Here is a 25061-nt window from a genome sequence, read left to right as displayed (position 1 = left end):
TTCTGCTTCGAGATCGAGAACCCTTGTCAGAGCCCTATGACGCACTGTCCGCGATCTGCAACATGCATAGCGGCACCTTTCCCAGCGCCGCTATCCTTGCCGTGTTCGGCGCCTGCTCTTCGTCTGGCAGCTGTGATTGGCTCCGCGAGCCAAGCTTTCGAATAAGGTGGCTGCTTCGAGCCTAGCGCGACGCTTCGGCCGAGCAGACCTGAGATTTTTGATCATGGTGTCATCGCCTCATGGATCGCACGTTGCAAGCGGATTTGGAGCGTTGCGCGCGAGTCGGGAATGGGGACGCATCCAGATGGTTGGGCAGTCGCCCGGTTTGTTTTGTCCTGGTTATGCATTTGCTAGCGGCGTCTCTTACCGCTGCATCGCATGACTTGTGCGTTCTTTATATGTAGCGTCTCCCGCGGTGATCGTCTTGCTTTCCCACTCCGAGGTTACTTTTCGTCTATATCCTTCCCTTAGATACCCTTTTAATATACCTGGGCATTGTCCCTACATCGCTTCCGTTTTACCCTTTCAACGAATATTATCGATCAATCTTCGACGCCGACACATCGAATCGATCGCATTATCACAATGGAGAAAGACCAACAGGTCTCCGATCGCTCTGCGGCGAACAGCAGTAGCGGAAGTAACATGGATGTCGAGTCTGGAAGGGAAGGCATCTCGCATTGGAAGATGATCACGGATCAGGGTGTTGTGACCAAGGAGATTATCAACTACGACTATGAGGGCGAGGGAACAGAAGAGGATCCCTACGTTGTGGAGTGGATCGACAATGACCCCAGGAATCCAATGACCTGGCCCAAGACGAAGAAGTGGATCATGGCCATTGCGGTCGCCAACTCGGTTCTCGTCGTATCATTCTGTTCATCGGCTTTCTCTGGAGGTATGTATTCCGCGACGCGAGATGAATACAGAACAACATCTAACATATGCCAGGCATCCAACAAATCATGGCTGAGTTCAGCGTCAGCCAGGAAATTGTCACACTCGGTGTATCGCTCTTCGTTCTCGGATTCGCCCTCGGACCTCTACTATGGGCTCCCTTCTCGGAATTGTACGGTCGTCAAATCGTCTTCGTCGGAACATACACTGCTTTCATGGCCTTCAATGCTGGTGCCGCCGGTGCGCCCACCATCTACGGCCTGCTCATCCTCCGGTTCTTCGCTGCCGCTTTCGGTTCCAGTCCTCTCACCAACGCTGGAGGTGTCATTGCCGATCTCTTCTCCGCAAATGAGCGTGGACTGGCCATGTCAATCTTCTCCGCAGCGCCGTTTATGGGTCCCGTTCTCGGTCCGATTATTGGTGGATTCTTGGGCATGACTGAAGGTTGGAGATGGGTCAATGGACTCATGGCTATCTGGGCTGGTGTGATTCTCGTCATCACCACCTTCCTCGTTCCTGAGACATACGCTCCGGTTCTGCTCAGGAAACGTGCTGAGAAACTCTCGAAGCTGTCTGGAAAGGTTTACCGATCTCGCACTGATATTGACCAAGGCAAGGTTTCGCTCGGAGAGGCTTTCGCAACCGGTCTCAAGCGTCCCTGGATCCTGCTCTTCTGCGAGCCTATTGTCCTGCTCCTTTCCCTCTACCACGCCATCATCTACGGTATCCTTTACATGCTCTTCGGCGCTTTCCCCATCGTCTACCGTATCGGTCGTGGCTGGAACGAGGGTATTAGTGGTCTACCTTTCGTCGCCGTCGCTATCGGAGTCTTGCTCGCTATCACATACGTCATTACAGTCGACAACAAGATGTACATGAAGAAGGTCAACGAGTCCGGCCGCGGATTCGCAGCTCCAGAGGCACGTCTGCCCATGTGCATCATCGGCGGTATCGCACTCCCCATCGGTCTATTCTGGTTTGCCTGGACCAACTCGCCATCGCTACCATGGGCCGCCAGCGTCGTCGCTTCCATTCCGTTCGGTTTTGGCATGGTGCTCATCTTCCTATCCATCATGAACTACCTTATCGACTCGTACACCATCTTCGCCGCATCCGTCCTGGCCGGCAACGGTATCATCCGTTCGATCTTCGGTGCTGCTTTCCCTCTGTTCACCTCGCAGATGTACAAGGGCCTTGGTATCCACTGGGCTTCATCCGTACCCGCCTTCCTCGCTGTCGCCTGTCTCCCGCTCCCCTTCCTGTTCTACAAGTACGGCAAGACCATCCGCGAAAAGTGCAAGTACGCCGCACAATCCGAAGCCTTCATGGAGCGCATCCGCAACCAACAAGCCGCAAAGGCTGCACGACAAGCCGCCGGTGTCGAATCAGAGGATACCTCGCGCGCCAACACTCTTACACCTCAGGAGGAAGTCGAGGAGGAGGCACACGAGGAAGAGTCCGCACCCAAGTTCGAAGAGATGAAGACCGAGAAGGAGACCGACGGCGAGGGTCTCAAGAAAGTTCAGACTGGCCGCTCAACAAGAAGTCGGAGAACAGTCAGGGATCTCGACTTCAACCCCAATCCGTTCGATATCGACCGCGTCAACACAAGGGAAAGCTTTGTTACCAGGCCGAGAACGAATAGCCGGGCGAGTAGCAGGAAGTAGATGTTTGTTTTTTGTTGTAGCGTTTTTACGGTCGAAAAGTTGAAGGTGCATTTTGACGCATGGCATCAGCATTGTATACCCCTCTCCTATTATCATTAGTTAATACAAGATCAACGATATTCCGAACCCACTGAATTGCTTCTTTCTCGTGATTCTGGTGACATGTGTGATGAAGGCAGTACAGGACGACCGATTTCAGGACGCTGTACAATAAATGCCAGCTAGAAGTATACATTGCCTTGATTACAGTATACTCATGGAAATATAACACTGTGTATGTAGCAACTTAACACGGCTCCTGTCACTCCCTTGTGGGGATGGTGAGATCGCCCTTGCCTTGCATGGTTCATCCTCGGCGATCATCATCAGCCGCGGCCAAGGCATGCAAGTAACGTATCAGAAACCGTCCGCATAGCACTCTTCTAGACACGTAACACGTTGCGCAATATGCAATCGCATCGGCCCTTCCCCCGCGCATCTCGTCCATTGCATCTGGCCATGGAAAGCGTCTATATTCCCTTAGCTTCTAGCCGCCGTCCTTGAGCGCGCATCAGCAATGCCACGCGTGCGCACTCGACATGTCGTCCTCAGCGTCTCCATCCTCTGCTGGATATACTACTTCCTTCCCAAAGACGAAGCCTTTCCGTCTCGCCATGCCACACAGGATCACAGGTCCACCGCCGCGTTGGCGCGCTACATGAACGATCCATCTCACATCCCGCACATCGTTGCGACGCCGAGTAGCTTCGACTGGAGTTCTGTGAACTTCACCTACCCACCACCGCGAACCCCCAAACTTCCTCCGCCTTTTACGGGTCGGCCTCGCATACAACACCACTTCAAACCTGACCCGAACGGTGTGCATACCGTACAAGAGGGGAGACGACGATACGTGAAGAGGGTGTTCCAGAAGAGCTGGGAAAGCTACAGGAGCAAGGCATGGATGAAGGATGCTCTAAAACCCATAAGTGGGGAGTACGTCGACCAGTTCTCTGGCTGGGCTGCGACCTTGGTGGATTCACTAGACACACTCTGGATGCTAGGCATGCGAGATGAATTCTACGAAGCAGTCGAAGCAGTAGCGACGATCGATTTCGGCAAGTCTACAGCACCAACGGTCAATACGTTCGAGACGTGTATCCGGTACCTGGGTGGGCTCCTTGCTGCATACGACTTGAGCGGACACGAGGTGCTGAAGGTGAAGGCGATTGAAGTGGGCGACCTGCTGTATGGCGCTTTCAACACGGAGAACGGCATGCCTGTTGACTTTATCAACTTTGAAGACGCAAAGCAGGGCACTGGTTTGATAGTTGAGAACCAGGTAGTCAGTGCTAGTCCTGGCACCATTACGCTCGAGTTCAGCAGGCTGAGCCAGATTACCGGAGACGACAAGTACTATGCTGCTGTGTCGAAACTGATGGATGTTTTTGCCGAGAGTCAGAACGCGACGAAGCTGCCGGGTATGTGGCCCATGATGGTACACATGAGCGCGAAGGACGTCGTCTCTGGGTATCAGTTCACAATAGGCGGGAATGCAGACTCTCTGTATGAGTACCTACCAAAGGCGCACGCTCTGCTTGGTTCGAAGGAACCCAGTTCGAGCAAATACGAGACCATGTCACGCGCTTTTATGGATACGGCGATGAACAACTTGTTCTTCGCACCTATGATACCAGGGAAGGAGGATATCCTAATCTCTGGTAATGTCGATGTTCACGTGGATGGTCCTAGTCTAGATCCTGAAAGTGAGCATCTGTCTTGCTTTATTGGCGGACTTTTTGCGCTCGGTGGGCGCTTGTTTGACGACGATGAGTACCTCGATACTGGAGCGAAGCTTGCCCGCGGATGCGCATATGCTTATAAGGCATTTCCTACCGGTATCATGCCAGAACGGTACAACATGGTTCTGTGCCCCAACTCAGATCATCGCAAGCCCTGCGCTTGGGACGAAGAGCGCTATGCTGTAGATGCAGCTGCACGACCACAATACAAACCCCATCTCCCCAAAGGCTTCACCACCGCCAAAGATCCCCGTTACATCCTACGTCCCGAGGCCATCGAATCCGTCTTTATACTATGGCGTATCACAGGCGATCCCATCTGGCGCGAGACAGCATGGCAAATGTTCGAAGCCGTAGCCAGTGCAACGGATACCGAGCTCGCGAATGCAGCGATCTTGGACGTTACTGTCCTCGGATCGAAGAAGGAGGATTACATGGAGAGCTTCTGGATGGCTGAGACGCTCAAGTACTTTTACCTGTGCTTTGCAGATACGGACTTGATTAGCTTGGATGACTTTGTGTTGAACACTGAGGCGCATCCTTTTCGGCTATCTAGGGGGTAGGTGACGCGTATGTAACTTCGAGGATGAGGGATGAAGTTTGTTGCTGTGTTAGCCTTCCCATACTTGCCCGCAACATCCATGGAGGGCACATGCTGTGATCGGCGAAATTGCGTGAACCCTCGCAACAAGACGCGAACGCGACGTTAGAATAGGCGAGAAAAACAAAGGCCCTCGCCAACTACAATCAGCATACACTCCACCCTCCATCTTGCACAACACCTGAACCCCCTTACATACATTACGCCCTCGATGTTCTCGACGCCCATAGAACCCATGCCGCAACTCCGCAGCCCCACTCTTCAAGCATGTCAAGCATGTGGCGGTGCGCGCCATGATTGGTGTACCTGACTGCGGCCGATGTTTCTAAACCAGGAACACACACGAGCCTAGCGCGTGGATGCGCGGCCCCCTTGAATCATCCCCTTCGAACCCCAGGCACCAAGGCCTTTCTTTTCCTTTCTCATCTCTCTTTAACCAATCTCCCCACGACTCTACGTCACAGTCATTCTTTCTTCGGTTGGAAAGTAGATTCATACACTCGTTCTTTTGCTGTTCGTATTTGGGCCTCGTCGAACTCTTCATTCCGCATAGATCCGCCGTTTGCAACTTTCGCACCACCCACTACATTACTACTATAATCGAAGATGCGTTTCTCGATTGTCGCCGCTGCGCTTGCAGCTGCTCCAGCAGTTGTCTCAGCCGCTGAGAAGGGAAAGATGGGATGGGCCCTAGGAACGAAGATGGGAAGCGGAGAGTGCAAGACGCAGGCAGACTACTCTGCCGACCTCAAGGCTATCAAGGATAACTCTGGCTCGACCATTGTCCGTGGTTACGCTGCCTCGGACTGCGACATGGCTAAGAACGCCCTCCCGGCTGCCAAGTCAGCAGGCTTCAAGGTCGTTCTGGGTATCTGGTAAGCTTCACCCCTCCGGAAACCTCAAATATCACGACCAAGTATACTAATCGTGACACCACAGGCCCGATGTCGAGGAGTCCTTCAACAAGGACCTCAAGGCCATCACCGACGTTGCCCAACAATACGCCGACACCATCTACGCCGTCACCGTCGGCTCCGAGACACTCTACCGCGGCAACTTCACTGGCGAGGAGCTCGCCGGTAAGATCAAGACTGTCAAGTCTAAGCTTCCCTCTGGCATCAAGGTTGGAACCGCAGACTCGTGGAACAAGTTCGCCGACGGAACCGGTGATGCTATCATCGGCACCGCCGATATCATCATGGTCAACGCTTTCGCCTTCTGGCAGGGCGCCAGCCGCGATAACGCTACGTACGCACTTCCCATGTCTATCAATATATCCGTAAACTAACATATCTGTAGCCACGTCTACCTCGACGACATGTTCCAAGCGACCGCACACATCGAGAAAGTAGCCGGCGGTCGTTCCAAAGCCCCTGAGATCTGGACCGGCGAAACCGGCTGGCCCACGGCCGTTGGCACCGACTACGACGAGGCCAAGGGCGGACTGGACAACGCTAAGCACTTCTACCAAACCGGCTTCTGCGCCCTGCTCGATTGGGGCTTCAACGGCTTCTACTTTGAGGCTTTCGATGAGCCGTGGAAGCCTGCTTCCATTGGTGACAATGGAAAGGTTGCTGATGAGACGACTTGGGGTGCTATGACTTCCGACCGCAAGACTAAGTTCGATCTTAAGTGCGGTGTTAAGGCTTAAGTGCAATGCCCCCAAGGCGGGGGGGTATGTGCTGAAGATAGACGGTGCGAGAAATGTTAGTACATGTCGATGTTAGGATATGTACGCATATAGAGTATAGACGCATTGCTTTTCCGTATGGAAAGGTCACGGCCGGTTCGTTCTTCAATGTATTGTGCGGCCTGATATTGCTGCGAACACTGTTTTTGACCACTTGGTCACACGAACTATCAGTCAGCTCAAGGAGACGGAGTGTACCTGCTTACACAGAAACGTACATGGCTTGCCTAAGACCCAAGTAAACGAGAGAGTCTCGTTGTCTGCATTGCATTTGCCAGATTCCATCCAGCCACGAAAAGTAATATTTGGACTTATGCCAGGCTTGAAGTGGCGGCCTCGTAGCTTTCTCATAAGATAGGTAAAAGAGAGATTTCCATGGTTCTCATTGCACCTACTATTTGCCATTCAAGCGCGAAATACAAATCTCTTGACTAGCAAGCATAGTTATCTGTAGGGGCAAAAAGACTACTCTCACCACACCAGAAAATATCAAAAAAGTTCGATGCACTCTTACGAGCGCCGACGAGCTTGACTCATCGGAGGTTTGAACTCCGGACCTTCAGTGTCCTAACGAGCTGTGAAGCTCTTGTTAGACTGACGTGATAACCAACTACACCAACGAGCCTTGTTTGATGCAAAAGTTAGAATTTAAAAAATTCAAGTCCTCAAAATCTGGTCATACGACAGCAACAGCATCTTTGTTTAGGGATATGACTTGATAATCTATGAGGTAAAGGTATCCATACAAGTAAGAACGGATGCGAACGCGGAAGGGAAAATTTTCGGCAAACGTCAACATGGCGTCCTATCATACCCACCGCCTAGCCCCACCAACTCCACAACTTGACAACAAGCTATATTCCAACACTTATAAACGATATACAGGCTGCTCAATTTCCAGACCCGGTGTCGAAACTGCAGAGCTTGGTGCTGAGCCTCCAGAGCAGAGACTTGAACTTCTCGACCCCACCAAGGACAGTGGATTTGAGTGCGAACTAGATGGTGTCCGAGACAGCGCATACAGAGATTCGTAATCTGGCGCAAACTCTCGCGACGGTTCTCTGGGTGTGTACTCTGGTAGCTGTTCAAAGTCCTCTCTGTCTTCTAGTGGTGGGAGGCGTTCGCGGGGTATGCGAGGTAGAATTTCCAGGGGCGTGTTGGAGCGGATGGTGAAGTGCTGATCGTTGTATTTTATGCCGATCGATATAGCAAGTGCGTAGCGCCGAGTGATTGTGTAAGTCTTGAAGGTTGGCACGCACTCGGTGTCATCGATGAGACGGAAGTTTGACGTTAATGTCGTCGTTTTGTTGAACGGTATTGGGCGATTCATGCCGGTACGCGATATGCAGGTGATGTGCTTGGACACGACGTCCTCGGGATCCGTTACGGTATTCCCGCACTTTGTTGTTGAGTACGTTGAGATGGTGACCTTTAAAGAGTCGATGATGCATTCCCGTTCGGCATGGTTGGCAGGGTCCCGCGCGTTGAGTAGGCTGAGTGACAACGGCATATGCTGTCCTGGGCACACCTTTTCGGGGTGGTTCAGCGTGGGAACAATCCGGGGCGTTGAGTTCATAGAGACACCGGAGAAGACCTTCTTGACTCGAGATCCATCCTTCTCTTTATTTGGTTTCCAGACTTGGCCGTGGAGCACAGAAGATTTGGTTTGCGCTCGTCGTGGAATGTCGCCTGTCGATCTTGGATGGTATCGTAGTATGTGTTTACATCTCTTAGTCTCTGTCGACCCACTGAGAATGAGTCTGGCCTGGATAAAGTACGATATCTGTGCCGCGCCGCCTGGCCCACTCGTCTTGAGCTGGAAGGACGGCGGAAGCGGATGTGGCTCGCGAAGATAATTGCAGCCGCGTACCATGCCCTTCATTTGGGGTTCGGTCGACTCTGGAAATACAAATTCAAAGTCCCATGAATATTTCCGCGGTCCCAGACTGCGGCAGGAAACCAACTCTTTCTCGCGGTTGAAGAGCCGTATCTTCTCCTCGTATTCATGACTTTGTGCAGATGGGTGGGTTTTCGTGTTCACGTGTAGAGGCCTGGATGTCTTGGTGACACAACTACCCGCAAAAATCACCTTCAGCGACTCAATGTCTTCCTGCTCTTCTACTGCCAAAGAAATCTTTCCAGTGACCTTCTCTCCGCTCCTATATGTCTTGCTGCTATCGCCATCGATAATAACCCTCAACGCTGGCACCGTCATTTTTGCTGGGACAAAGAAGAAGAGATGATCAGCAATGCAGGGACCTCGCAAGGCTTAAGAGCGGATGGGTGGGTGTGGACGATTCGCTCAGGTTCCAGGCACGCGGTTATCGGTGCAGTCCAGACTAGGAGAACGTTTGCCGGGGTGAGAGGTACGCCAAGGACGAGAGGATTTCCTGGGCATGCAACTGAGATAGTGATAACGGAAGGTGAAAGGTGTAACCCGCCTAGGAGAGGGAGGCTGAGTGCATGAGGATATTGGGCCTATATGTTGCTTACCGTTGGCTTTGCGCGTACCTTGCCATTTTGAACGTCATCTGGTTGCCAAGGATCTACCTTGAAGCCTTTGGGTTGAAGGCATGATGTATGCGCATACGCTGTTAGGGCTGCGCTGTCAAACCCTAGATGGAAGGGATGTTCGTGGTAGGCGTAATCGTGGACCAAGCTACCCGTTTCATCCCTATCCTGATCATTTCGATCGTCCATGTACTATCCAACATGCGCCGCATCACTTTCAGAGGCCCGAATACCCAAGAGCCCTTTGCAGCCATTCTTCCGCAGAGTGCTGGACAGCGGGATGCAGCCAAGCAGGCCATGCTGTCTTGGCTGGTAGTCTGGATTCAGCCACGCTGATACCCCAGATCCGCCCCGCTGGCCTCTCTAGAAGAACCTTAGATATGGCATCAGCAATAGGTGTCTCCACATGTACTCCGCGATCCAAAAGCTGGAGATCAAGCGATCTGTTAGCCACGCATCCTGCATCGGCTGTTATGAGCGATCAACGTCAAAAGTTTGGAGCAAAGCTGAGAATGGGCGGGGTCTCTCGAGGCGTGCCACATTCCGCAACGGCGCCGGTGGGTGCTCGCTTCGAGATTGGGTGCGCTTGAAAGGCTCTTGGCTTCCACAAGACGACGATTGGCGGACCGATATGCCTGTGCTGCTCGGGGAGAACGAGAGTCCAGCTGCTCACTTCTCCGGAGCGGGTTTGTTGCCCGCTTCGCCTCGAGACATGATGACAGCGTCCTGGCATAGACACGGGAAGTGCTTATCTAGTGGGTATGAAAGAAATATTGTGAGCTGAATATGGCGACGCCGTAGCGTTATTGTAGATGTGGAGGAAGGACCACTCTGGGCTTTAGTTTAGTGGGGTGTTCAGATCGCACTAGGGCCGCACGTGGCGAGGTATCGATAAGGGACAGGAGCTATCCGAGCATGCGACAGGTGTGCATTGGCGCTGGTATTGGCCTTGGTCTTGAAAATCGCAAAGTCCTGCTATCGTATTGTCCATGTCTAACTTTGACTACATGATATCCGAAACTTTGCTCTGTTGGAAGAGGCTTAGGGGAAATGAGATGATGTCACTGACAATGCATCTTTCTTCCAAGGTTAGTATGTAAGTCTGGGACCGATGGGAAGATGATTTCGAAGCAAAGACCAGCTACTATCTCTCCGAGAAAAGATTCATACTCAGCACATGTGCGTATCGTTGTCAATTTCGTTCGGCCAACCTGCAGCGATGGGTAGAAATGCTCAACATCAAGAGATGACTGGTTCCGGTTTGCACGCTAACAATCAGTCGTTGGATGGCACCACAGATCTCTCTTAGAGGTCAGGTCAAGAAGGTTTATAGTACGCTGCTCTGTGCAGAAGCATTTCGCGCCTGATATTTGTTGCGAGGCTTGTGATGCTTGAATCCACGAAAGTACAATCCTTGCGGAAGCTTGATTTGTGCGAGCCTCTCTATGTTGCTCAAAGGCATGAGAGTTTGTCATGATACATGTCGCAATTTGACCCAAGTGCCTGATGTTGATGTAGTTTTGGAAATGTCTCTAGGGCTCGTCTTTCGATGGCACTGGGCACGAAATCGCGCCCAGACCTCAACGCGTGCTCACGCGTCAGGGTCCACTAAAACTATCACGATCGCATCGCACCTTCACGCTCACCACTCCCAAGAAAGCCGCCCCGCAATCGCACACTCGCTAGCTCTCGAGCGACGTCATCTTCGGATCCTCGTATACAGTATCATACGACACAATGCCGCCTAGGAAGAGCAATGTATCGGCGGTGTCAAACGAAGAGAGTCCCGCACCACCCAGATCAGTACCCAGAGAGGAGAGCTTGGGTGTCGAGGTATGTCGCATGTGACTGAGGTCAATTGGAAAATATCAGTACTAATGACGCGACCATAGGATCTAAACCTGCCAAAGTCCATCGTCCAGCGCCTGGCAAAAGGCGTCCTGCCACCAAACACCCAAATACAAAAAGATGCGCTCCTTGCTATGAGCAAAAGCGCAACTGTGTTTGTTAACTACATCACATCAACGTACGATCTCCACACTCTCCCGAGGACAGAAGACTTACGCGCCAATGGCACGCAACTTGCTCTTAGAAGGCTTTCACTAACAACCATGCAGCGCCGCCGAAAAAGCCCTTGCCAGCGGCAAGAAAACCGTCATGCCCAAAGACGTCTTCGACGCAATGACGGATCTAGAATTCTCCTTTATGCTACCTCGCCTCGAAGCCGAAGTCACAAAGTTCACGTCGATACAAGCCGACAAGCGGAACACGTATAGGAAGAAAGTGCGTGAGGAGAAGAAAGGCACGACTGCTTCCGCCGATGCTACCACCTCGACGCCTGCCAAGTCAGCGGCAAACGGAGACGTGGTTATGGAGGGTGCAGATGATGGTGAGAGGGCGACGAAGAGGGTTAGAAGGGAGAGTGGAGATGCTGGTGATGGGGATGTTACGGAGGAAGAGGGGGATGAGACACAGGATGTGGAGGATGAAGAGGTCGAAGACGATGAAATTGAGGAGGAGGTTGTTGGGGAGGAGCTGACGGAGGATCCGCTGGAGGAGAAGGAGGATAACAAGGATGATGATGATGACGACGATGGGAATGAGAGCGATTGAGGAGTTGGACGTGTATTGTCTGGATGGAACATATCACTGCATGGGCGGCGTTTAGGATAGGAGGGTCGGAAGTATTGGTTGGCACAAGAGTTGTCGAGGAATGGACCTGAATATGTTCTATTCTTCCCGAGGTGCTATGTTGAAGCTGTTAAGCCCACCAATAGTCTCAACGCATAAGTCGTTGGATTGCTCGTCTCTGTACGGCTCATAACGTCGGATACCCAGAATGTCACGCGCAACTTGCAACCATGATACCATGTGCTTTGCGCAACCCCCGTCCTGACGATAGTCTTCGTGTGTATGTTTCAGCGCTCCTTGAGCATGTTCATGGGCCACCTTCAGCGCTTCGTCTTCGAGGGTATGCTAGCATCAAGCGGGTCACCGTATCGCGCTACGCATCTATTAGCGTACTGCTTTATTGTCGGTTAGAAATCACTTACACCTAATCATAGAGCCCTTGTCAACAATGTTGTCCAACGCCCTAGCCTCCTCCTCCCTCGCCCTAGTATTCTTCCACTCATAGCCTGGCTGATCCTCCTGCTTACTCCACTGGTAACCCGTCTCAGCATCCTGATGTGTCCCACTCCCACCCGCACCGTTACTCGTCGCTGCTTGCGCCATACCGCCAGACAGTGGTCGCTTTCCGTTAGAATTGACGCCGAGAGTCTCGCGAGTTGTGGATTGTGAGTTTGGTGGTGATATTTCGTTTACGCCAGCGAGGTTGGCGTTGAGCGGTGTGGCTGGGTTGTTTGGAAGAGCTTCGTCGGGGAACATTTCATCGTCCGAGGCAATATTGGCGGGGGACGATTGCATGGTAGAGTCGCCGTCGCGGTCTGAGGGGTGAGTTAGCTGAATGCGCGGTCGTTTGTTGGCCATGGTGGGTGGTTGGCTTGTAGTGGAGGCTTACCTGACATGTTTGAGGATTTTGCTGGGGCGTTCCAAGGGCGATAGCGGCGGTGAAGGGGTTTGCGACGCGTGTGGTTACTCGCCGTGGAAGGCAACAGTGAATGACATAGCGGTGGAGGAGCTAATCGCGGCCCGCCGCAGGGGTCAATGTGGGGACCCTCGAAATATTGGCGACATCATACCGTGGGACTGACAACTCCTCCGCGCGACTTGAGCTCTCGAACCAACACCTCTTCTATTATCGCCAGACAGAGCACCCACTCATAGAGATCATGGCGCCAAAGAACACACCCGCCGGTGCTTGGGAGGACGACTGGGAATCACTCGCGGACGTACGTATGCCCCTCTTCTTCGACAGCAACGCGCTCACAACGTATAGAAAGAAGACGAGAAGCCTGTAGAAGAGCAGCCAAAGCCCAAACTCACAAAAGCGCAACTCAAAGCACAGCATGCTGAACTCAACAAGCAGCTTTGGCAGGCGGCGTAGGTTGCTATTTCATACTATTAGCGACAAGACCTGACTGGAACAGCGAAAACCCAGAGCCTCAATGGTACCCTGAAGTCCGCCCCGCGCCCGTAGCAGCAACCTTCAAGCCAAAAGTCACTATGCTTGCGCGCAAGCCCACCCCTCAAGTCCTCTCCCGCAACATGGCAGGCATGAGCCTAGACGACGACGATAGCGAAGAAGAGCGACGGAAGAAAGCAGCAGCAGATTTCGAAGAGCGCAAGGCACGTGCACAGAAGGAGCGAGCAGAGAAGGAGCGCAAGTACGCAGAAGCACGAGAGCGCATCTTCGGCTCACCAGCTGCTTCCGCCGCAGAAGACTCGCGCAGCAACTCCCCCAACAAAGCTACCCGAGGGAAAGGACGAGGACGCGGTGGAAGGGACAGCCAGCCTAGATCGAGCAACGAGCAATCGCCCGCTCGTACGGCACATGCAGCTCCTGCGCGCCAACTCTTCGACCCAACATACGCCCCAAAGCCCGGCTCCGTATTCATTCAGAAGAAAGAATCCGGTATCAGTCGTCCATCTACACCAAACACACAAGAGAAACCTGTTCGTCAGCCACAAGGACCCGCAAGAGGTGGTGGACGAGGCTTCGCTCCAAGAGGAGGCTACAGTGCTCAGGCAGGTCCGTCAACATGAGCTTGCCGAGGTTTCTGTCATGTGGACAGACCTCTTCCGCGTCTATATTCTGAGGCGCGGATGTCCCTTATTAGGACGTTTGTTGACGAGGAACAGAAGCAATAGGGAACGGGTGACCGCAGCGTCCGGGACTTTCTGAAGAGGTTCCGCATAATGACTCCACAGTCACCTGAACAGTCACCTCAGCAGCCAACGGAGGACTCACCTTATTCGCCTCCGCCAACTATGCAGTCAATCGAGCAGTCAACTAATCCGCTTCCACCATCTACATGGACATACGCTCACACCGCGACGCTACAAACCGACCTCGCCAAATTCAGCTACTTCATTAATCACCAAGTCGGCAACACCTCAGAGCACGACCCCAAGCGACAGGAGCTAGTCGATCTTCTAAACAAGATGGTGAAATTCGACGACATGATGGGCCATATTGCTGCTCTTCACCCACACGGGAACCACGATGCAGGCGCTGCAGAAAATCAAGATGTCGCACAAGAAATTCCTACGAAGAAGGAACATATTCCTGAGCATCTAGAAGAACGGCACCATGGAACTACCAAGACACAGGGCACTCGAGAAAACTCGGAAGCATACAGGCAGCACGCCGGAGACGAGCGGTTCACGCGATGAATCTGAAATCAACACACCCCAATCGGCTGATGGAGGACGCCATGATGAAGGAGAAAGTGATTACGTGCCGTGAGAAGAAGAGGGTTGGGAAAATGGTTATCATCGGGAAGGGAAGGACTTGGGACGTACTCATCACAGAACACCGCACTTGGTAGTAATATAACGAGAGTACTATATCACACTATTAAGTACATACATGACGTACGAGTTAGATGCTTGGTGATATAGTAATCTCGAGTTTACCAGATATAAACTTGTCTCTGGTGCTGTACCGAGAATTGAAGGTGGATATGGTAGCCTATACAACATGGATGAGAACTATCAACAAAGGTGCAACATGTTTACGTAGTAGGTAGGGCGATATAAGATCTAAGGGCTGCACCACGATAAATGCTAGTAGTCCACTGTATCAAACGATAGTGATGATTTCAACCGGCGCATCACTGTTCTCGACGTCCTCGTGAGGAGAGACGTTGCCATCACTAACGATGCGATAAAAGCCCCCATCCACCTCGCGGAGGATTCGTACTCCACGAACATTTCCAAGCACGCATACCCAGTCACCAGGCTGCACCTCATCCCGGCTTGTACCAACAATATCCGTAGAAGTTACGAAGAGATCCGTGATGTTAGAGTCCCGAAGCATGTTGAGATAGTCGCGGCTCGCGTTCTCCCGCCAGGTCTGTGGGCTTACCATGGGATCAGGTGAGCTCACAAGACCTCGAAATGCCTTATATGACCCGAGCCAATCGTATGCTGGCTCCGACTGAGTGTTCCATGTAAAACCCGCCCGAACAGTTGAAAACCCGGTCGACAGATTAAAGACAGCCTTATCGATTTCCTCCGGGCTCCATCGCTTTTGTTCATCTAGAATTTGTCGGATCCTATCTAAAGACAACATGATCTTGTCTTCTTCTTCCTGCGCCTCCAGTGCGGACGTGGGCGAATCGACACCAAACCATCCTTGCCGGGAGTGCGGGATGCGTTTTATATGGCTGATCTGAGCAATACGTCGAGCGGACATCTTTAGTGCTTTGCTTCCTGTTGCAACATCACAAACCTCCACAGCGCTTCCCTCTAGCGTTATATCAGGCCCAGGATTGCGACACAACCTTGTGCTCGACCAGTCGGGAACCCACGATGGGAGATTTTCATATGTTCTTGAGAGGCGCCACATATAACCTAGCCATTTAGTCATCCCAGCTCGTATCAAAGCTTCGGCAAATTCCGTATATACCTCCTCGACTGATTTGGTGTAATCGGCTCGAAGTTCGCATTCTAGTGTGTCGCTGATCTGCCCGAAACAACTGTAGATGAAGTCTCTTGGATCAGACGACTCCAGCTCACTGCCAAACTCCAAGTGGTAACCATCAGACAGAAAGTCGCGCAAAGGAAGAGGCTTTGTAACTTTAAATCGTTCATAACTTCCAGACCATTGGACGCCTTCGAAAAGAACCTTAGATCGATAGAAAACCAATTGGCAGGCAAAAAGGTCTTCTCGGTCAATCTCGTGTTGGCCACAAATGAATATAACTTGTTCATTGAGTGCAACTTCTTGCCCAACCCACACGCGCTTAAACCATGGGCGACCGAACAGAGCGTTGATTGATTTGTGTGGTAAAGCTGTGTATTTTTCACGGAGATAGTCTCCCCAACCTGAGTGTGATTCTATGCCGATTGTATAACTTTCGATTTCCTGTATAGCCAAATCACTCTCGTCTGCCGCAGGTCCAATCCAGGCAATTACAAGAGCGGCAGATGAGAAGACATCGCCCATTCGCTGGACCTGTATGCTTTTCTCGTTCAAGTTGGTTTGATCGATACAGACAGCGTCTATCCAGAGTATGATGGTTTTGTCATCCTCCTGCAGATGCTCCAAAGCGATGGCGAGGTTTTCAGTAGCCCAGAAGATCTTATCACCGACCAGTATCGGGCGTCGAATGTGAGGATCGCCCCATGTGTAGGACAAGCCAATGTAGTAGGGCGCCTGCTCTTCAGCATCCGATAGAAGCTCGCAACGAACAACAGTTTGCCCATTGAGATCCATGTTTTGCGCTTTTGGAAGCAAATATAGATACCGGAGCTGGGTACTGGGGTCTTGAAGTGGTTGATGTTTGAATACTTCAGCATTTTGGATATCGAACGACCCCGAGTCTTCGAGGTATGTCAATCCGTCTCTCGTGAGGGTGGGTCCCCTCCACGTGAGAATCGATGGAAAGCGCCAAGGCGACTTCATATTCTCCAAGATCAGACGAAAGTTGACGCCGCTCCCGGTGGTGAAGCGGTAAGTCAACGCTGACTTGTAAGCGTCGCTTTCGGAGCGACATGACATCGCGACTGCTCATATGTCTGGATGCAGGACGGGGCACCAGAGCAGACCCTAGAAAAGAAGGTAGATGGTACTGTGTGGTGTTCAGACAGGTTGGTCGTCTAAAAGTTACAGATGTCAGCCTTGGCAGGAGCCTGAGGCTACCCCGTATTCGATCTAGTAAGGTGCCCGGGTGAGTACTGCAAACGCAGGCGCAGCCTCGGGTGCACTTATCGTGTTGCGCGTTCGTCGTATAAATTCTGAGGTCATATGCGATTGCTTACCTTTTTTGGAGTGAAAGTGGTGGTTCAGTTTCGCAATGTTGCTTCTCGGATAGGTGGGCGGTGTCTGGTACCATGGAATAGATTCCAGTAGCACCGTTTCGCACAACAACTATAGCGAAGATGCTCATCTTTCTAGAGACTCCAAGTCGTGTCGAGCAATCTGTAAACACATCTAACCCTCCATTTTAAAGCAGGATTGCAGCTGCCAGTTTTTCTATTCAAGCATCAAGAACAGTAAGCAGTAGACGTGACTCTTCTTCCCTCTCAACGTTGAACAAGACACGGAAAGACTCGGGATATGATCGAAAAACTGGGCTTTGATCAAGCTTACTATATGAGTAAGCACATGTACTGATGTTATGTTGCAAGAGTGAATGAAAAGTTCAGCATAACCTTGTCTTCAAAATACATCATTTAAAATCTCGCGACTGAATATAGGGTGTAGCTCAAGTCCAACGCGAGCTCGGAGAACTTGGCCAGGCTTCACAAGGTATTAGCGAGGAATACAAGTGGTGTAGACCGATGTCTCGACGAAGTGAGGATGCCATGGAGTAGCGAGAGGTAGTCCGTCTTTCCTGATCGTGAAGATCTACCTAAGCGGTCAGAGAGTAAGCAGGAAGAAAATTTTCAAACCCAGAATACTTGGATACAAAAGTGAAGCAACAAGCAAAGAGCTTCTGTACACCACCAATAATCGGAGGTCGCACCTAGTCTCGCGATGCAGTACATAAGCGCAAGTCAATCCCCTCACGCGACAACTCTAACCCCTCTCTAAAGGCCCGTATACCGGGCGGGTACATCAGCTTGAAGTACAAGCTCCCATGTCAACATCGGATAAACACTTTCAGCTATCTTCCGGTACAGATTACCCCTCGGAACGGTCAGGCATCGGCGCAGCAAGTACCTGTGCAGAGCCTCAGGTACCAAACACTAAGCGTAGTCTATGGATGCTTTTCGTGGTAACTCAACACCCTTCCGCGGCTCTTTTCGACGGTAGACATGCATGCGGCATACCTAATATCCGCGAAGATCGTTTGACTGTATGGTAGACGTGACTAACCGTTTCACCTAGCCTATCCGATCGTACGTCGATCGCCGCAAGCCTCGTCATCCGCAGTCGATGTCGTTGAGATAGTCTCTCTAGGCAGCAGGTACAGTAGAGCTGAAGCACTGTCCTTTTTCCACCCGCCCGGCAGCCGCAAAAGGAAACAAGACCGTTATACGCGTCTCGAGCATCGGCAAGACGGCCATGGGAATCGTAGTCCCGGGGTGGCGCAATAGCAATTCTGTGTAGTGATTGGAGAGCTACGCAAATCGTCCTCCGATATCACAGCGACGCCTACCACGATAGGGCAAAAGCAAACGCATGAGACTGGATCTACCGCCTCACGATAGCAGCGAAGCGGAAGGCGGAGACGCAGGACCCCTCTCACCGACGATTGACGAAAAAATTATCGATACCTCAACACGCTGATCGGAGCTCGTACGCGTTGCCTGAACGACGCACGCAGCGAACGGACAACGTCGGGGTTGGCTTGTCACTCTCGCGGAGCCTCATGCACTATCCATGCTTCAACCTTGATTGAAAGCAAATATGGCGGTGGGCGAAAGCTATGACGCAGGACAAAGTCCACCTGTCTAAACTGCTCGTCAATGCAGCGCGCTGCTGGGAGAAGCCTGGTTTCCATGTGGCTCGCTAAATGGACAGGCTTCTTCCCTATAACATGACTCACCGCTGAAGTGGTACTTTTTCGATGAGAGGGCGGCTGCGGAAGCGCGGAGTCTATTGCAGTGATAATGTGTGGCGAATATATTAACAGCATTCACAGGATAGAGAGCTGAATTGCTCGCGTGATCGCCTCGAGCTGTTTCGTCGAAAGGGTCATCGTCCGTGTGGCGAGAGTCGCTAAGTGTTTCAATTATTCGCTATTGTTTGACGGAAGCGGTCAAATCGGAGAAGCAGTAAGGCCGCCGGCGGTGACCTAGCCGATCGATGGCAGTGAGATGTAAGACGAAGCGGCCCAAGGCGATGGCGATGTTTGCCATCGGACGAGCCCCATCGCGAACGAGTCCGGACCCCCAGAATGATCAATGATAAGGTGTATTGCGCGTTGCTTGTGATAATTCGTCCGACGTCCGTGATGTTGAGGCGACATTCCGCCACAGGGGAATTCGACGTTTCGCTTGCCACATCCCTGCAACGCGAGTCGTTGTGCGCATGTGACTCGGAGCGCCCATGCCAAGCATGTGCACCGCCACACATCGTCGAGTCTGCGGATACTCGCAATAACGGTGTATTGAATTTGCAATACACGAGCGAATCGTTGGGCTCGAGGAATTTATTCTAGGAGGTGCGTCATGCAGCTAGAGCGCTCGCATGTCGACGACAGCTGTGCTCAGCTTGCAGTCGTGGCAGGCTAACATGGTTGCCTGGCGAATCCGCAGCGCCGCAGACATGAAACTGCATGCGATAGGGCTGCGCAAACCTGAGTGATGCGTCATAGCGATTATAGTTAGTACTCGCGGGTGTCGCAGTTGCTTCCATACCGCCGCGTTTGTCTCATCCTAGTGGTCGTCTTGAAGACAGGTGGGAATACGGTGTAGAATCGACGGCGCTTCGTATCTCGCAGGTCCACTTGGTGAGAAAGCCTCATTCTGAAATCAGACCATGACGGTAGTAGCATGCGGGTGCGGAGAAAACAGTTCTGCAGGTCATGGGGAGTCATAGCAACGCATGATGTTGGTGGGTGCGAAGGATTACGCAAGGTGAGTTGTCTGATAGCAAAGTGGGTACTGGGAATTTTGACGCTGCCAAAAAGTGTTGTGGGAAAGCTCGGTAGGAACGCAACCCGATGAGCCACAAGGACAAGGCCCGATGTGGTCCAATAAGGGCCGAGCATCGGGGTCAAAATACAAATGAGAACTGTGTGCCGAGAAATTACAAGGAGCGTGTTGACGGGAGATACCAGGCTGTATGCGTCCAAGGCGCAGGCTTCATGCACAGCACGGATACAAGCGTTCCGCCGGAGCCAGTCAAATTGGAAGAGCGAGGTACTTGCGCTGCGAACTTGCTTTATCGAGCCGTAGTAGGTGCGAGCGGGGAGATCAAACCATGTAACCGCGACCATTTACTTTGTTGTTGACGCTTTTGATCGAATCAAAACGGCGCCGCTGGAGCGCTATGCAGCCGCGAGTGGGCCCGACATCGACAGTACCATATGCCTTGGAAGACGACTGCAGACAGACGAAGTAGCGGTAAACAACAGCGTGCCCCAGGCCAGCGAGTTGGAGAGGCTGTGAGACATTCGAGAAAATTTTCACGGGCGGGAAATTAGTTTAGGTACATGAGCAGAGGGAAGTTCGAGAAGGGATCCGAGCAATAGAGTGCGGCTCTGAGCAGTGGACAGGGCCTCCCTAGCAGTGATAATCGGCCCCAAGCGACGCGGGACGACGTTGAATGGTGGACCTTCCGCTGTTTCGGAGGGAAGGACTCCAGCCAAAACCTACCCAGCCGTGTGCCGCGACGATGGGCCAGTGTAGCGTTTGTACTAGGCAAAAGGTAGTTTACCAATGGGTAGCTTAGGAAATGGTCGCGAGCTGAAGGCGACGCTGGATAGATGTCTGGAGATCAACTCGAGCTATATGTCGCTCGGTAGCTGGTCGGTCACGGCAGGATTGGCTGCGTACGACGACCATGTGGGAGGAGCTGCGCCGGTGCCAGCAGGTGCTCGCAGCCAGAGAAGCACAGGCAGAATGGGCCGTGTTTTTGCATCCGCGCTGCAGCGAGCCGCGAGTCCTGCCCAACGACGGATCTGGAGGGTGAAAGGGTGTGGTGGAGCTTTGTTGGCTGCAAGGGTGGCCGTTTGAAGAGGGTTCGGCAGCAAACGAAACACGCTGAAAACGGTGACAGCTGGGTCGAAGACGATGCTGCACGGCATGTAGGACAGCAAATGAAGGGAGGTACAAAGTCGCGGTGCTTACGCTAGCCATGCTCGAAGGGGCATCTCTGAGGGTGTCCAGGATTACGGGTATATAGCGAGCAACATGATGTTTCCAATATTACACATCCAAAACAGAACAAATATAAAACAGGCTGGGCGCAATGCTCGTTAGGCATCAACAGAGAGAGTGTGCCTAGATATGGCGTACACACTGTAGAACGCGTCCCGTCGACTGCGAGGGAAGAGTCAGAGAGCGGCTTGGACACTGTAGGGTTCGGGGCTAGCTTCCCAGAATACTCGTGGGCAATATGGGCAGGAGGCACAGCATGGTGCCATGGTCAATCTGACCCGTAGATGAGGGACTGCTAACAGCCGGGGTCCCTTGGGCTGTGTTAGTGCATGCATGGCGCCGACAGGGGGCGGCGTTAGGGTGGATGGGCATCCACAGTGGTCCGCGCGCGGAAAGAGCGAAAGAGGCTCGTCTCAAAAGCAGGCGCAGCCCGCCGTCACTTCCTCGTTTGCGCACTCGAGCATCATCACCACATATTACCAAGCACCCAGACGTCAACGTCTACACTCGACTAGGATCCTCCAAACTGGATCCTTCTGGCACCCTCTAGCAATTAAACGATTCTACACCCAATGTGCAGTAGACAGAGCCGGATTTCCCTTTCTCTCTCCTCCGTCGCTGCACCCCCATTCACATCCGCCCACTACCAACGCCCACGAAGACCCGCCTTCGGTTTGCACATCCCAAGGTGAAGCAGGCACCGGCCTGGGCTCCTTCCCATCGATCCCGCACACGAACTCCACCGCCGCCATCCATTGAGCCGCACACAGCGACATATCCACCAACATGTACGCACCACAGTATCCCACGCCACCCCCGGGCTACAACATGCCCTACGACCATTTCCGCACGACACCGCCCATGTCGCCCGGCCCCGGTAACAGCTACTACTCGCCGCGACACGCGCCCCAGATGGCGACCCCACGAGCGAGTCCCAAGGTTGCGGCCCACTCTCGACGGGCATCGCACGCCGTACCCCCCAACTACTCGTACGCCGCCACACCTCGTGGAGGGGCCATGCCTCAGTATGGCGCTGCAGACCCGCGCACATACGCGACGCCGAGAGGCACCCCTGAATATGTAAGTTATTTCGGTTACAATATTCCAAGTCGGCAACGCCGCGACACAGACGTCCCGCCTCTCAAGCGCAGCAATCGCGAGAGGAAGCGTCGAGCGTCGCAGTCGGCACGTCACGTCTACACCAAAGTTGTCTACGACGACCGAGGCCACGGCTACGAGCGCGATTACGACGTCTACGACTATCCACCACCGCCATACGAGCAGTATGCGCGCCACGACATGTACGGGAGGGATGCTGATCACTATTACTATGATCAGGTCCCTATTTATGATCCAGAGCCAAAGGCAACCAGCCGTCCACGACGCGCCTCCGCAGCAACCAGCCGACAGCCAGCCGCCTCTCCCAAGAAGCCCGCCCCCGCAGCTGCCCCCAAGACCAGCCCTAAGGCCACCGAAGAAGACGCGCGACGCGCTGGCATTCCCGCCGGCTACTCGTACAAGAACTGGGACCCCACAGAAGAACCCATCATGCTCCTAGGATCCGTTTTCGACGCCAACTCCCTCGGCAAGTGGATCTATGACTGGACTGTCTTCCACTACGGCCCCGCAACCCCTCTTGCCGAGATGGCAGGCGAGCTGTGGCTCCTGCTCATCCAACTCGCCGGCAAAGTGAAGAGGGCTGACGAGACTATGCCCAAGATTCGCAAGAAGGAGAACCACGAGATGGTTGAAGACTTCCTCGAGAGCGGCGAACGCCTCTGGGTCCGCTTTGCCAAGCTCCTCAAGGTCTGCGAGGACTACATGTGGAAGGCCGCTAAGAAGGAGAGCGGCAAAGAGAAGCCCGTTTCCATGGGCAAGAACAGCGGCAAGGAGTTTGTCGAGTCCATCTTCGGTCGTGACCGAGAACTAGAGAAGACCGAGAAGCTCATGACTGGAATGCGTCTCTGGTCCATGCGCTTTGATGCCAACTGCGAGGACATCCTACGATACCCATCTGCTTAGGATCCCCTTCCTTTCATACCTCGACGCTTTGGCGCTGGCGTTTTCTGTCTCGGTATACCCTTTCCCTTACCGTCATTGCTTTGCGCATTATTCGATGTTACCGCGAGATACCCTTTCTTGCATTTCGTAATTGTTAATCTTGCTGCATCTTGTCACGTTCACAACAATGTACAACACTACCGGGTTTCTCACGCATTGGGCGGGTCACAGGAAAAAGTCTGCTTTCTACTATGATATCCCCCCCCCCTTCTTACTTTGTATTGTTTTTCTAGCCTACCATCGTTATTTTGCTGTTTTGGGTTTCGGGCACGCAAGGTGTTCAGGTTGTTTACTTTGGGGGTACTAGGATACCACTACACTTTGTCTTCTGGGTTAGTCCACTAGATTTGAGAGATTCTCTACGGAACATCTCTATCAGAAAGATTGGTACCTCACGGTCAAAACTAGCTATACCCACTTACCACTCTATTGCTATCTACAAATTTATTACTTATTACCGAACCATGTACTCCCCATGTCCTCGTGCAAGTGCTTCTTTCGTGACTCACAAGCCCTGTCCGCCTATCAAACTCGCATGCGTCGCATTCTCCTACACAGTCATTATCAAAGTTTCCAACGGCGGCGATCTCCAAAAGCCGCGACCCCTGCATGCCAGCCACACATGGGCAATCTGAGACACAAGTAACCCTATCGCACCTCAGATCAGTCTCGGACACATGCTTTTGTGTCTGCAACACCTGAATTTCACATGCTTTCACACACCCTCTTCTGCCTGGGTTGCCACGTTCCCAGCCTCCCAGGAGCCGCTGTCGCACTGTGAGTCGCAGACTCATCACAGTCCTTTTAGTGAATCATCACGCACGATGGTGCCTTGTTGCAGCCAACGGGCGCTTGCGCATGCACATGGCCAACTTCATTGGCTGTTTCGGGCTGTCCTCAGCCTTACCATAGAAGAAGCGCTGTGCATGGAAGCCTGCTGCAGGTTGCGTCAAAGAGGCAAGGTCCTGATGTTTGCTTTTTCCGCGACCCCCATGGCTTAAACGTGGCGTGTGAAGGCGGGAAGGATTGCCACCGACAGCGTGCATGTGAGTTGGTGCCGCCTGGCGCTGGCCCTCTAGATTGGTAGAGTGCAAGGACAGCGGTTTGCTATCTTGATATCGTTCCGTGCCGGGAAAAGAAATAGGGCATTGCTCACATCTGCGTGGAGGAATGGTTGGGTTAGACATTGGTGCACAAAGTGCTATTTACGACTGCGCTGTGGGTGGTAAGGCCCAGGGCTTCGGGCTGGACGTCGCACAGTACCTACAGCTCGCGCATCGCATGCGACGATGACATTACAGCGAATCTACCTACTGTCCCGGCACCCACAACACAGTAAACCACCCCTTAATAGCGGCCACATATGCGGCTCAACGTTATCAGCCTCCTTCCCTGCCTCGCCTTCCTCATAAAGTTCCATGCCACCCCATCCCGAAGCTTAGCGCACGCGTCCCTTCCCATTTCAAGATTAAGAGGCGTCGCGTTATCCCTGGGCACGGGAACTCCTTTGATAGGCACACTCTGCCTTGATCCCCGGTTATAACACGAGTCAACGCTGCGCAAGGGCACCCTGACATGGGGTGATTAGGCAACAGTTTTGATAGAGTTGCAGGATTGGCATCATTCTGCGTTTTGGGATCGACAGGCACAGAGACACTGCCCGTCGTCGGGAGGCTCGGATGGAAGGGACGGATGGTGTATGGTTAGTATCAGGTATGACAAAAGACGCGAGGATGGGGCAAGGAGGGTTCCACGGGATCTGTTGGCTAGAACCAGGGCTATCGGCTTCCACGACAGTCTCTGCCAAGTTACCGTTGTTTAGCTTTTCGGTTTTGGTGGGTGTCACGAGCTGAGTGAGCGCTGTTGGATTGCGCCGTGCTGATTGGGTGAGGCATCGCATCTTTCTTCTTTTGTCATCAGTGCTTTCCACGGCTGAATGAGTGTGGTACTTGGAT

General features: G+C 52.7%; 10 protein-coding genes and 1 non-coding gene across 11 annotated transcripts; 6 read left to right on the top strand and 5 right to left on the bottom strand.

Annotated features, from left to right (window-relative positions):
• Nucleotides 1-427: 427 nt before the first annotated feature.
• BKA58DRAFT_41299 (major facilitator superfamily domain-containing protein) lies at nucleotides 428-2577 on the top strand. The gene is made up of 2 exons (XM_046172395.1): nucleotides 428-898; nucleotides 952-2577. Exons 1-2 carry the CDS (start codon nucleotides 586-588, stop codon nucleotides 2562-2564), a joined length of 1926 nt encoding a protein of 641 aa, XP_046021304.1. The 5' UTR covers nucleotides 428-585; the 3' UTR covers nucleotides 2565-2577.
• Nucleotides 2578-2969: 392 nt separating this feature from the next.
• On the top strand, nucleotides 2970-5163 carry BKA58DRAFT_392334 (glycoside hydrolase). The gene has a single exon (XM_046170997.1). The coding sequence runs from the start codon at nucleotides 3121-3123 to the stop codon at nucleotides 4906-4908; it is 1788 nt and encodes a 595-aa protein (XP_046021303.1). The 5' UTR covers nucleotides 2970-3120; the 3' UTR covers nucleotides 4909-5163.
• Nucleotides 5164-5552: 389 nt separating this feature from the next.
• On the top strand, nucleotides 5553-6597 carry BKA58DRAFT_322928 (glucan 1,3-beta-glucosidase precursor; the record flags this gene model as incomplete). Its single annotated transcript, XM_046167884.1, has 3 exons — nucleotides 5553-5821; nucleotides 5886-6194; nucleotides 6246-6597. The coding sequence occupies 3 exons, from the start codon at nucleotides 5553-5555 to the stop codon at nucleotides 6595-6597; spliced, it is 930 nt and encodes a 309-aa protein (XP_046021302.1).
• A 568-nt stretch (nucleotides 6598-7165) lies between these two features.
• On the bottom strand, nucleotides 7166-7261 carry BKA58DRAFT_t81. Its single transcript has one exon. It is a non-coding gene; the product is annotated as a tRNA-Val (tRNA).
• A 25-nt stretch (nucleotides 7262-7286) lies between these two features.
• Nucleotides 7287-9030, bottom strand: BKA58DRAFT_41227 (uncharacterized protein). The gene has a single exon (XM_046172343.1). The coding sequence runs from the start codon at nucleotides 8849-8851 to the stop codon at nucleotides 7505-7507; it is 1347 nt and encodes a 448-aa protein (XP_046021301.1). The 5' UTR covers nucleotides 8852-9030; the 3' UTR covers nucleotides 7287-7504.
• Nucleotides 9031-10884: 1854 nt separating this feature from the next.
• On the top strand, nucleotides 10885-11760 carry BKA58DRAFT_443651 (histone-fold-containing protein; the record flags this gene model as incomplete). Its single annotated transcript, XM_046173999.1, has 3 exons — nucleotides 10885-10980; nucleotides 11040-11173; nucleotides 11265-11760. The coding sequence occupies 3 exons, from the start codon at nucleotides 10885-10887 to the stop codon at nucleotides 11758-11760; spliced, it is 726 nt and encodes a 241-aa protein (XP_046021300.1).
• Nucleotides 11761-11945: 185 nt separating this feature from the next.
• Nucleotides 11946-12836, bottom strand: BKA58DRAFT_41096 (uncharacterized protein). The gene is made up of 3 exons (XM_046172260.1): nucleotides 12668-12836; nucleotides 12201-12593; nucleotides 11946-12151 (listed from the first exon to the last, which is right to left on the bottom strand). Exons 1-3 carry the CDS (start codon nucleotides 12672-12674, stop codon nucleotides 12099-12101), a joined length of 453 nt encoding a protein of 150 aa, XP_046021299.1. The 5' UTR covers nucleotides 12675-12836; the 3' UTR covers nucleotides 11946-12098.
• A 1-nt stretch (nucleotide 12837) lies between these two features.
• BKA58DRAFT_41103 (uncharacterized protein) lies at nucleotides 12838-14125 on the top strand. Its single transcript, XM_046172267.1, has 3 exons — nucleotides 12838-12998; nucleotides 13046-13149; nucleotides 13197-14125. The coding sequence occupies exons 1-3, from the start codon at nucleotides 12939-12941 to the stop codon at nucleotides 13810-13812; spliced, it is 780 nt and encodes a 259-aa protein (XP_046021298.1). The 5' UTR covers nucleotides 12838-12938; the 3' UTR covers nucleotides 13813-14125.
• A 726-nt stretch (nucleotides 14126-14851) lies between these two features.
• Nucleotides 14852-16489, bottom strand: BKA58DRAFT_443647 (heterokaryon incompatibility protein-domain-containing protein; the record flags this gene model as incomplete). Its single annotated transcript, XM_046173998.1, has 1 exon — nucleotides 14852-16489. The coding sequence occupies one exon, from the start codon at nucleotides 16487-16489 to the stop codon at nucleotides 14852-14854; it is 1638 nt and encodes a 545-aa protein (XP_046021297.1).
• Nucleotides 16490-20133: 3644 nt separating this feature from the next.
• BKA58DRAFT_392321 (uncharacterized protein) lies at nucleotides 20134-21311 on the bottom strand. The gene has a single exon (XM_046170996.1). The coding sequence runs from the start codon at nucleotides 21022-21024 to the stop codon at nucleotides 20614-20616; it is 411 nt and encodes a 136-aa protein (XP_046021296.1). The 5' UTR covers nucleotides 21025-21311; the 3' UTR covers nucleotides 20134-20613.
• A 402-nt stretch (nucleotides 21312-21713) lies between these two features.
• Nucleotides 21714-23289, top strand: BKA58DRAFT_41054 (uncharacterized protein). The gene has a single exon (XM_046172228.1). The coding sequence runs from the start codon at nucleotides 21832-21834 to the stop codon at nucleotides 23065-23067; it is 1236 nt and encodes a 411-aa protein (XP_046021295.1). The 5' UTR covers nucleotides 21714-21831; the 3' UTR covers nucleotides 23068-23289.
• Nucleotides 23290-25061: the final 1772 nt, after the last annotated feature.

This window comes from Alternaria rosae, assembly GCF_020736505.1.
Source record: "Alternaria rosae strain MPI-PUGE-AT-0040 chromosome Unknown BKA58scaffold_10, whole genome shotgun sequence".
NCBI classification, from domain to species: Eukaryota; Fungi; Ascomycota; class Dothideomycetes; order Pleosporales; family Pleosporaceae; genus Alternaria; species Alternaria rosae.
This window is presented reverse-complemented; position numbering and strand designations above follow the sequence as displayed.

Coding starts and splice junctions, on each gene's coding strand:
- BKA58DRAFT_41299 (XM_046172395.1), top strand. CDS start 586: ATGGAGAAAGACCAACAGGTCTCCGATCGCTCTGCGGCGAACAGCAGT. Junction 899..951: donor TTCATCGGCTTTCTCTGGAG/GTATGTATTCCG, acceptor AACATATGCCAG/GCATCCAACAAATCATGGCT.
- BKA58DRAFT_392334 (XM_046170997.1), top strand. CDS start 3,121: ATGCCACGCGTGCGCACTCGACATGTCGTCCTCAGCGTCTCCATCCTC.
- BKA58DRAFT_41227 (XM_046172343.1), bottom strand. CDS start 8,851: ATGACGGTGCCAGCGTTGAGGGTTATTATCGATGGCGATAGCAGCAAG.
- BKA58DRAFT_41096 (XM_046172260.1), bottom strand. Junction 12,152..12,200: donor CAAGGGCTCTATGATTAGGT/GTAAGTGATTTC, acceptor ATAGATGCGTAG/CGCGATACGGTGACCCGCTT.
- BKA58DRAFT_41103 (XM_046172267.1), top strand. CDS start 12,939: ATGGCGCCAAAGAACACACCCGCCGGTGCTTGGGAGGACGACTGGGAA. Junction 12,999..13,045: donor ACTGGGAATCACTCGCGGAC/GTACGTATGCCC, acceptor CACAACGTATAG/AAAGAAGACGAGAAGCCTGT. Junction 13,150..13,196: donor AAGCAGCTTTGGCAGGCGGC/GTAGGTTGCTAT, acceptor TGACTGGAACAG/CGAAAACCCAGAGCCTCAAT.
- BKA58DRAFT_392321 (XM_046170996.1), bottom strand. CDS start 21,024: ATGGCTAGCGTAAGCACCGCGACTTTGTACCTCCCTTCATTTGCTGTC.
- BKA58DRAFT_41054 (XM_046172228.1), top strand. CDS start 21,832: ATGTACGCACCACAGTATCCCACGCCACCCCCGGGCTACAACATGCCC.